Source organism: Alosa sapidissima, chromosome 12 (genome assembly GCF_018492685.1).
Source record: "Alosa sapidissima isolate fAloSap1 chromosome 12, fAloSap1.pri, whole genome shotgun sequence".
In the NCBI taxonomy this organism is placed as follows: domain Eukaryota; kingdom Metazoa; phylum Chordata; class Actinopteri; order Clupeiformes; family Clupeidae; genus Alosa; species Alosa sapidissima.
The window spans coordinates 23,313,465-23,324,329 of NC_055968.1; the positions used below are offsets into that span (position 1 = coordinate 23,313,465).

At 37.9% G+C, this 10,865-nt stretch overlaps 1 protein-coding gene across 1 annotated transcript; it reads right to left on the reverse strand.

Moving 5' to 3' along the window:
- Window positions 1-269: 269 nt before the first annotated feature.
- Window positions 270-7,298, reverse strand: rgs5a (regulator of G protein signaling 5a). Its single transcript, XM_042056477.1, has 5 exons — window positions 7,192-7,298; window positions 5,539-5,652; window positions 4,610-4,671; window positions 3,076-3,242; window positions 270-2,434 (listed from the first exon to the last, which is right to left on the reverse strand). The coding sequence occupies exons 1-5, from the start codon at window positions 7,233-7,235 to the stop codon at window positions 2,273-2,275; spliced, it is 549 nt and encodes a 182-aa protein (XP_041912411.1). The 5' UTR covers window positions 7,236-7,298; the 3' UTR covers window positions 270-2,272.
- Window positions 7,299-10,865: the final 3,567 nt, after the last annotated feature.

Below are 10,865 nucleotides of genomic sequence, written 5' to 3' on the forward strand. Positions count from 1 at the left end.
TCTCTTCTCTCTTCCCTCTCACTCATCGCTTGAAAACACCTGAAGCAGTTGTTTGGAAAGACAAAAATAACCTAGGATAATGTGGAACAGTGCCATCCACTGGGCCTCCGTCACCCTTTTAGGAGCTGTAAGCCACCAACAAAACAAAGAAAGTAAATATAATTTCACGGTCAGTTCTCAGATATGTAAATCCATTACATCGAATATTCTGTTCATCTGCAATGAAACCCCCAAATTGTACATTTTACCAGTAGATGCTTGACACAGAATAAGTGACAAATCAAAATGTATATTATTTTTGCATTTATGACAGTGAAAGAATGACATGATCTTGCCACGTTGTTCTGGGATGGATTCATCCTCAGACAATAGTGAATAAAGCGCTGCATTATTGAATAACTTAGAATTTAATTCCTCCATACCATAGATATTTACATAGAAAAATAAATACATCCTCAGATATTTAATGTATTGATGCATTTTATATATATATGGTTGGCTACACAAAATACATGCACATTCTACGTCAAATATAAGGTGATTAGCACAAATTAAGTCCTCATTATTTGTTATTTTTTGCCATCTTCATCAAATGAAATAATCAAAATGTTGAAAATTCATTTGATGCTATTTTATGCATTGACTGTAAATATGAAAAAAGTTTATTTTGAGGGAAAGTAACACTTGCATTGATACTTGAAATGGTGAATTCACTCTATATGGTCAAATTAATCAAAATAATTATCTTTAAAGTGGAAATATCAGTGGGGAGGCATTCCCATGGGCTTGGTACTTCCTTTTTGAAAGGTTTGAAACAGTCCAAATTGTGAACTCGTGGCCAGCAGAGTTCAATTTCAATCAAAAGTGAGTAGGCAAATAATAAGGACTTAAGATAGTGTAAAGTGCTAAGGATATATAATATATTGTGAAATACTTTGGATATTGTATAAAGAGACCACACACATATCATCATAAACATACTGAGCATAAAATAGAGTTTTATAATGTTTGATTACGCCCTGATGCATGCTTGAAATCCTCTTAATCAGGAGAATTATTCTGGATTGTGCTAACAGAAAGATTTTAGAATTCAGGCTAAGGCTTTAGTACGTTCCAAAAGAAAAATCAGTTACATATGGTATTGAAGAGTTAAGGGAGAAACAGGAAACAACACCATAGGCACAGTTGATTTAGTATAGTATCAGTAGAAAATAAATAGGACTATGTTGGAATATATGGCCAAATGTTTCCTGAGGACCAAAATGTCAGCCTGTTTTGAAATCTACCCAGTTCTCTGTCAAGATTGGTTCCTACTTGATATTCCCATCTCAGCAACTTGCAGTGCGGCACTAGGTGCTAAACACAAATCTCTCTTCTCTGTTCCCAGAGTGGCTTTTCGAAGGCCAGAGGCTTTCTTCAAGGTTACTTATTACTCATGTTGTTGTTGTTGTTGGTGGTGTGTGTGTGTGTGTGTGTGTGTGTGTGTGTGTGTGTGTGTGTGTGTGTGTGTGTGTGTGTGTGTGTGTGTGTGTGTGTGTGCGATGTGCGATGTGTCTGTATGGTGGTATCTTTATTTACTGTATGGCTCTGTGAATATTAAACTTGCCTTTGAAAAAAGACATTTCCTGCTTCCCACTCTCAATTTAAAGCTTCATGATGAAAGTATAGTAATCTCTTGGGGCTTCTTCTCTTTTAAGTGAATCACTTCTGTTTCTGGACAAAAAGGGCGAATGTGAAATATCTTGTTTTCATTAGTGGATGGTAATGGCTGGTCTGACAACAAAGTAAATGCTACTGTCATATAAGTGATGCAGTGACTTTATGTGAATTTACAGGATATGTATTGAATGCCCCATTTAATCAGGAAAACATAATAAAATTGGGGTTAAATCATCCAAACACAAATACACCAATTTTATCCAATCTTGTGTTATTTCTGTTCTCCTCTGAATGATTTTTCAAGCTGGTTTTAGTAGGCTGCAGGGAGACATAAGGTCAATTTCAGAACTGAATTCAGTTTTGCTTAATATTTAAGAGGCATAATTTAATGATCAGACAATGTCCCCACCGATGTGCTTTCCCAATTGTGAAATCTGTCTGAAGTCAAAATGGTACCAGAACATGTCATTGTCGTTTTGTCTTCCTTTCTTCACAGGAATAGATCAGATTTCTTTTCGAAACCAAACTCTATAAAAGGGCCTTTTTTGGTCGTCAGGTAAGATCTGTTGGGTTTAGTAACCTGACTTGGTCTCCCTGCAGCCCTGCCAGAGCTTTAGATCAGAAGCTCCTGGTACATCTCAGATCTCAGGAACCGGCCAAAGGAATCCTTCTCCATCAGGGTGAAGATGCGGCTCTGGGCAAGCTCAAAGGTGGCAGGGGACAGATCAACGAGGTTCCTCAGGGTCACGTCTTTGGTAACATGATCAATGTTCACCTTTTAGAGGAAGAACAGAGAGGATTGTAATGACTAAATTATGAAAATCGCAAACTGCTAATCTTGAAACAAACTGTGATTAAACAAAGAGGTATATAAACTTACTATGATTGAGTGGTTAATTCTAGCTAAATATTTACCTTACTGGTTATAAAACCAGTCAATGACTTCACAAAACAGATGCTGACACCCATATTTGCTGACACCCTTATTGTAAGCATTTCGGTGAAAGAACATATAATTCTGGGTTGAGCATAAATAGACTGTGCAGAGCTGAAATACACACTGTTTGGCAGGTGTTTTACTTGTTTTCTCCAAACTGATGTTTACATAAGGGGTGATGACTCTCCAAGAAATACGGTTAGTATTTCTCAGGACTCCAGAAAAAGTTTGAGAGAATGCAGGCAATATGATAGCTCCTGATAATCACTCAGTCATTGATATGAACAATGAGGTCTGTTGGCTGCTTTACAGTGGTGCTGAGCTCATTTTTCTTCCTGCGAAGCATCCTGAGAGAAGCATCAGTGATTTCAACCACTCATCCCTGAACCCTCCCATGAAAATATTAGCTTGGATTCCCGACGGATCAAAATGAAATGTGTGATGCAACATCAAAAATATTTAATTTGCTTTCAACCCACCTCCTTAGGTCCACCAGTCTGAATGAAGTCCTCATAGATCTTTTGGGCCTTGTTTGCCATCTTCATGGGGTTCTTGGTCTTCTTGAAGTCCTCACAAGCAACCCAGAACTCAATGTTCTCCTCACTGAACTCAGACCTCAGGAAGTTCCTGAAAGTGGCCACACCATCTGTAGAGGAAAGTCCACAATACAGTATATGTACAAACTGTGAGCCTCCACGCAGACCAGCCAGACCTGCCAGAGTTGGACATTCTGGCACAGGACACAGTATTGCATCCGTGAGCCTGGTGCATTATTTATATTTCGTGGCTTGCTTTTAACTCTCTCACAATTTGACAGAGCTAGGGGCTGCGCATTTCCGAATAATGAGAAAAACATCTGCCAAACAGTCAATTTAGCAGGCGAGGCTGTTTGTTTTGAAAGCAAAAGCCTTGTGAACGGTGATTACCTATCAGTGAAGGCTGGCCTTAGACAAAAGAATGAGTTGACCCTTGTTATGTTTTCCTCATGTTATGTGGTTTGTGCTTGTCAAAAATGTTGCAGCAAGCACATATATTTGGTAATCGAGGGCTGAAAAAATATCGGCTCTCACATTATAAGCCAGCCTTTTATCTTGATTTTATCTAACCATCCATTGTGGTTAAGCTTACTGAGGCTCTGTTCTCTCTCAGAGCCGCTCGCGACACTGTTGGCAAGTTTGCTGTTATTTACAAAATTCAACACATAAAATGGTGACACTCTCCTGATTATTATCCATCAAATTCCATTATTACAAGAAAACATTTGGTTTGCAAGTATGAATGAGAACTATTTAGAAAATTACTGTAGCTTACTTCACGCATCATGAATTTCTGCAGTATGTTACTGTACAGTACTTATGGCTTAATATAACTGAAGGTGATGTATTATTCATAACAACTATAGCATGTTAATCCATAGCCTAAAGTAAACAGTCACCAATATATTATGCCGTGGTAAGGTAGCTAAGTAGGGCAGTAGAGTTTAAAGCTCCTGTCTCCATCTGCACACACTTTGTCCAAGATGAGCAAAACAGTTTACACATACAAGTGCATGCTCATCAGTCTACCTGGATCAGTGTTGTAAGGTTTCTGACACAGATATATATTACACATGGTGGGCATGGAGTTTTCTGCCCAGCTAACATAAAGCATGTACGAGACAGGAGGGATATTATTGCTGTGAAATATATGCAAAATTTCAGGAAATTCAGGGAAAAGTGACTTTGCCACTCTTGTGACTTGTTACAGTTTTTCCAGCTCCACTATAAATCGTATAAGCACATTACTGCACATTACAGTATATGCAATGTTTAACAGACTTATTGTAATGTACTTTAAGGTCTACATTAACTGACAATGGGTCAGTGAGAGATGGGTATTAGGTATAAGACATACAGCTCTTAATTTTGGCACAAATAATCAATGAAAGCACAACACATAATTTTCGATTAAATTTGGCTTCATATTTTTGTGTCCTTTTAGATTTTAGAAAACAAAACATTCAGTGAAACTCACAGTCATTGGCCAGAACCTGATCCAGAGATTCACGCCAGTGGGCAGCTTCTTCAGGGGTGGGTCTTGTGGTGAAAATAACATAATTGACCAATCAATCTACTGTAATCAAAAAGTCACTTTTGACCACCATATGCATAGAACTCAACTATATAGCCAATCTTATTATAGCAAGGAAAATCCACTTTTGTATTTTTTTGTTACAAAATCCATTCAATCAATCACCTCTTTGTGCTAAAGGAACTGTCACCATCTCATTTACGATGGCAATGTTCCATGTCATTTCAAGTGCCTCTCCGAGGAAATTCTTTAGATTTAACTGATGTTTATAGTTGGAACACTTCAGAACCATGTCTCTGAGCAAAACTTATGTAAGCCCTTGCGCAAGCCAACTGAGGACCAGCCAGTAAGCAATGCTTTTTCGGTCAATTGGGATGCAATTTACAGTATAAACACTCCCCTCACACTTTTCCATTACAGGCCTTCTCTCCACACAAAGCTCTCTCCCCTCTCTCTCTCTCTCTCTCTCTCTCTCTCTCTTTCTCACGTGTTGTTGGACACATGCTTTTCATACATTTAAATAGATGGGGAGTCTTTATAGTATGATCTCACATTGTCTGTTGCCAGGGGTGCTGCAAGAAATGTTGGGCCCTGTGAAATAAGATAATGTTCAGACCTCCTAATAATAATAATAATAATAATAATAATAATGCTTTTCAAGTTCTGTGGGGGCCCCTATCAGTGAAGGGCCCTTGGAATCATCCTAGCCCCAACCACCCCACTGCCTTGCAGCACCCCTGTCTGAAGCCATAACACTCTTCTCTGTTACCACTGTCACAATTGCTACCATATGGTCTTTGTTATTGAATGTCTTCAAAATGACACAGATTTTAGGAGGTGGATTAGGGGATGGATCAACTGTGGTAGCTTACCTCTGAAGCTTCTCTGGCTTCTTCTCTGGTTTCTCAGGATAGGGGATAATCAGGTCAATGGCATTTTCTGGCTTTTGGAGGAGGATTCCTAATTTACTCTTGATCTCCTTAGCCCTAAATCGTGACGGAGAAATCAAATGTTCAACATGTTGTGTCAAAAACATTATTAAACACCTAAAGGTTCTTACCAATGAACTCTTGATTTTCCCATTGGAGATCAATAAAGCATCTATCTATCTATCTATCTATATATCTATCTATATATCTATCTATATATCTATCTATCTATATAATGAGTAAACAAAACAACATTAAAACAAACCTTACAGCTATGTGCTTTATCAACGCCGAATAGCAAAGGCCTGTATGACAGTTGACAAAATATGTATAACAAAACAGTATAACAGTTTAATTCTATGAAATATGAGAAATGTTCATTTTTGTCCGAAAGGGGGTGAGTAAATACAGCTGCAAAGGAACAGCAATGGGATCAATATAAATCCAATACAAATAGGCATATTGATATTAAGTTTTTGGTTGTCATGTACTTGACCTTTTGCCTCCACACACTATCTTCTCGCAGACCTATATTCAGATGTACATCAGTTCTCAGATCATTATGATGGGAAGCTTTCTGAGATGTGTTTATGATCAAGTGTCCTCATCAGACATCCAAGTCCGAGTTATACGAGGTGTAACTGTATTGCCCCGGCCCATATTTACTTTCCAGGGTCACATGGTTGGCACATACTGTAAGCCCTCATGTGTTAAAGCTCAGTAGTTATTTGCCTTGGTGAGGTCACTGTAAGCTCTCCTATTTCATGAATGTTTAGAGAACACTGCTGATTCACATTAGCAAATGTCAAAGCATGATACATTTTGAAGTGCGTCATTCATTGGTACAATAACTTGCACACAACAGAATACCCCACCACTTTGTGCAGGTTCACGTTACTATTGAGAAATAAAGCCTCATGCTCTAAAAATGTAGTAATTTGATCAGGACCAAATAGAATGCAAACTCAGAATAGAATGTCTCAAACAATTATGTTTCTCTGAAATTGTTTAGATGAAAATTATTCGAGGTGCTATGACATTATATATGAGAGATTAAGGTGAAATTGGTTACGGGTTACCATTGTGTCTGTATAACATATTTATAAGAGTAATGAGAATCAATGCAAGCTGATAGAGAAAATATGGGTCAAAAAAGACAGATGAGTCAAATCAGTGACTATGTTCAGTAACAGCTGTGATAGAAATAAGGAGCCAACCTTACAATACCTTCTGTGTTTTACACCAAATTTACATCAAGTTTTACTAGATTTTATCATGTTGATATTCCACCCAACAAGGTTCATTGCCAACTTTTGTGTACTTTACTGAAATTTAAAAGAGCAGATAACAGCTTTGATACAGTAACAAAAAACTAGTCTTTCTGATCTTCTGTTCTAAAGCCAGTATTCACATCCAAAAATGCTAGTCCCGCTACATATTTAATAATCTCCCCTCTCTGTTTTGTACAGCAAACTCGATTTTCATTTACCTCCTTGTTTGATGTTGGAGGTAAAAGCAAAAGACGTCAAGCAAGCAGGAAAAACAGAGAAGGCTTTAAAAATGGTATAAATGAATGTCATCAGATGGAGATCTCACCTCACCAGACATGTCTGGGGCAGGGCAGCTAATCCTTTACACATTTTCCAAGATAAGTTCTGTTCCTCTCGGTCTTTTTGAATTCCTTGCGCAGCTCTGGTTCTCCATGTTTATATAGAGACTATCCTTTGGCCATGGTCCAGAAACTCTGGACCAATCAAAGGCTTTTCTGCCACACAACAGTGCGCTGAATCTACCAGACTGAACAGTGGTGATAAAGCACAGGGAACTTAAAAAGAGTTAACGGTTAAGTTGCCATCTGTACAGTGATTGATTACTATTTAAATAATGTAAAGGGAAAATAACTTGAAGAACTTGAGAGCTACAGTATGTTTGGACTTCCCCTAAAATTTACAACAATAAACAACTCTATAAACCATACAGTACAACTCTTAAAACTCACATCACTTTTTTTTACTGTGAATTGTAAGGGCAAATCTGTGCCACTTTTTGAGAGTACTATCTCCCTATGTGTGAACAAAAATGCATGCATATTATGAGCATTATTGATTGAGCAGAATGCACTATAGAGGGTTAATCTCCATTTATGACAGAAATATTGGAGGTTCCTTTTAAAGATAATCACAACGAAATGCAATGCCTTGTAAATGACTATAATGGTGGTCTGGGAAGATCAATAAAAAAAGTGGTCAATCAGAAAATGATTGGAACCACCAAATTACCAAACAATTACCATTAAAATGTCATTGAAAACTAATCACTTAATCAATTCAGGCCTCAATAAAATGCAGTACAATTTTAGTTGAAATTCTCAATGTGTCAATGTGTTGGATCTTTTTAAAGCATTAGATCTAGAAAAATATTATTTCAGCAGTGATATTTTACAGTAATGCATAGTATACAACATGTATCTGTGCTTGCCACCAAAATCCATAGGAACATATAATTTCACAAATGTCGACTACAAAAGGAAATGAAAACACTTCTTAATATTAAGAGATTAAGTCTGATTCTTCTAATGATCAAACTTTTAATTTGGAAAGGGAGGCTGCAGCTGATCAAATCCATCCATGTGGACTGAAAGGCCTTCTAGTATGGAGGTAGAAGGTGCAATGAGGGGCTGTGCTTCTATGTCCAAAAATACAGGGTGATAACATCTGAGAGTCTTTGTGTTACAGCACCATACAACCAGAGGTATGATCGTCAGGGTGATAACCATTTCACAAGGAAGAGAGAGGGGAGAGAGGCCGCTTTCAAAAACACAAGGTGATGACAATCAACTCATGAGGATGATGAAAGCTCTTGCTCTCGGTTAGAGAAGAGAGGGTACTAGATGTGCAGTGATGGTAGGACAAAGTGCACTTTTGGTACAGTTTACCCACCAAACCTTTGTCTAAAGCCATGTTTTACTAGGCACTTCCTGTAGTACTTGTGGCTGAGAAAAGTGTGAGGTCAGTGCGGGCTTTCCCTAACCCAGACAAGAGTGGGGTGCTGCTAGACATATTCCCTTTCAGGAGGGCCATATGCCTATATTATCAAAACATGCACAATCGTGGATATTACTGTATTTTTTAGATATTTTCAGATTTTCTGATATAAATTCCTAGTGCTATAGGTAGGGGATTTAGCACAGCGGCCAATCAACACCCAATCTTTTTACCATTTAACACAAAAATCAACATTAAAGCAACCTTTGTCGACATTAACATCAGAAGAGCCTTCGAGGGCATTTCACTGGGGTTATCAAGCAGGCACCTTCCTTCATCCGTGTTTCATTGAATTATGCCCAGAAAACCTCCAAAAGGTAGCATTTGGTGTCCTAGATTCACCTCTCTCCACACTCATGATGGGCTCTCTAACAACAAATACTGACAACTTCTTCGGTCAGTGCTCTTCGTTGCTCTGGCCGTTTATCCGCCTAGCCAGATTCAATTCTAGTCAGAATTTGAGTCTGGTACTGCAATCATTGGGACATGATTATGGGGTGTGTTTCAACCAATACAGGGGAACAATACTTCTACATGCAACAAACAAGGAAGAGTGAGAAGACAACTCAAAAACTATACAAGCTCCGGAAAATTTAAATTAAAACATCAGCCCTGCTGTTGAGTGCTCTTTTTTTCTCTTTTTCTGTAAAAATCTTTTTTTATCATTTTGCATTTTTATCTTTTGGTTTCACTCTACTTTTTTACATGATTATGTGTATGCTTTTATATATCATTTCATGTAACCGTCTTGCCCCTACCCCCCGGGTTTATATAACTCAATAAACAGTTGATCACAAAAAAAAGTCTGTTCACAAAAATCACAAAAAATCAGCCCTGTGAAAGAACATGTAAACAATTGTGTAATTATGGCTTTGGCAGCAAAACACATCCTTCAAACTGCAAGAGCTTACACTCAAATGTGAATTGCTCATTTAGGAGCATTTGATGTTTCTCCAATTCCTCATCCACAACTCTATATTTCTTGTGTTGAACAATCCACTTTCCACCACTGCACTATCCATGGGCCACTATGTATTGTAATGATCTATTGTGTGAGAAACGGTTATTTCAACACACTTTGTAAAAAAGTCCAGTGGTAGGGTCACTGAAGGACAATCAGTCAGCCCGAATCCAAGTCTCAAACTCGTTGTTGGGAATCTGTGTTGCTTTGGGTAAAAGTGTTTAGTCACTTAAAAATGTTTACTTTAAAATGTTTATCAACTAAACTTCACCTGCCAGCCACACAAGAGCCTACACCCAATGTAAACCTCAAATCCATTACTAACCCTTATTCCTTATTGTCAGTGACAGAGAGATTGTTTGTTCATAGTTTATGATGGTCCTTTGAAATTAAGTCAAATCTAGATATTAAACTGCTCCCTGACAGGGTAACAACACCGCATATAGTGCACCATACAAAATGTACAATGAATCTCTGTTTCACAGCAAACTAGATCACACCAGTATCAGTGCTAGACTGGCATTCATATATTGTTCATGACACTAACTCATGATAACATTGTTTTATCCCCTGAGATGTGACAAAGACTGCTGCATTTGTATTTTGACTGGCTTCAGTCATTTCAGTGCAAATAACTCTTTGCTGGAGAAGCACAATACAATCTGAATGAGGAACACTGCCCTATCCTGTTTGGGATATGCTACTGATACAGCTAACAAAATGAATCACCCTCAAGGGAAATTATACATTAACTGACGTTGGCCATCTGGCCCATCAGAGAAAGGTTAACAGTATGGCCACAAGCAATAGCAAACCTCTGAAATAATAACAGCTTCTACCTAAATGCATTATCTACACCATGGATAGTTTTCCCTTCAAAATCTGTCATTCAAACTGCAATATAATGGGTGTATCGCCAGAGGATGTGTGCTTACACTGATAGCCATTCTCTCAACAATAAGCTCTAAGTTTATTCTGTATTCAGTAAGTTAACTCAACAGTACAGCAAAGGCAGGAGCAGACAGAGACAGGAGCGGTCGTGGCATTATTGTTGGGTGGCATTGTTGTGTATGGTTTTATTTGTCAGAAATGCACATAGCCCAGTTTTTGAACATTAACTTGAACACAATTTGAGTGAAATTGAAATTGTATGTACTCTCCTGTGCATTTTTCAATAATTTTTGAGAAAGGATAATCGAGTGACTGTTTTTTCTATAGTTGGATGGTAACATGGTGGTATAGATAGTCCTTCTGATAAAGGAAAA

What these genes read in the sequence shown, in the direction of transcription:
- rgs5a (XM_042056477.1), bottom strand. Translation starts at nt 7,235, where the DNA reads ATGTGTAAAGGATTAGCTGCCCTGCCCCAGACATGTCTGGTGAG. An exon ending in AAGCCAGAGAAGCTTCAGAG is followed by an intron (nt 4,672 to 5,538) that starts GTAAGCTACCAC and finishes TTTCACCACAAG; the next exon opens with ACCCACCCCTGAAGAAGCTG. An exon ending in TCAGGTTCTGGCCAATGACT is followed by an intron (nt 3,243 to 4,609) that starts GTGAGTTTCACT and finishes TTTCCTCTACAG; the next exon opens with ATGGTGTGGCCACTTTCAGG.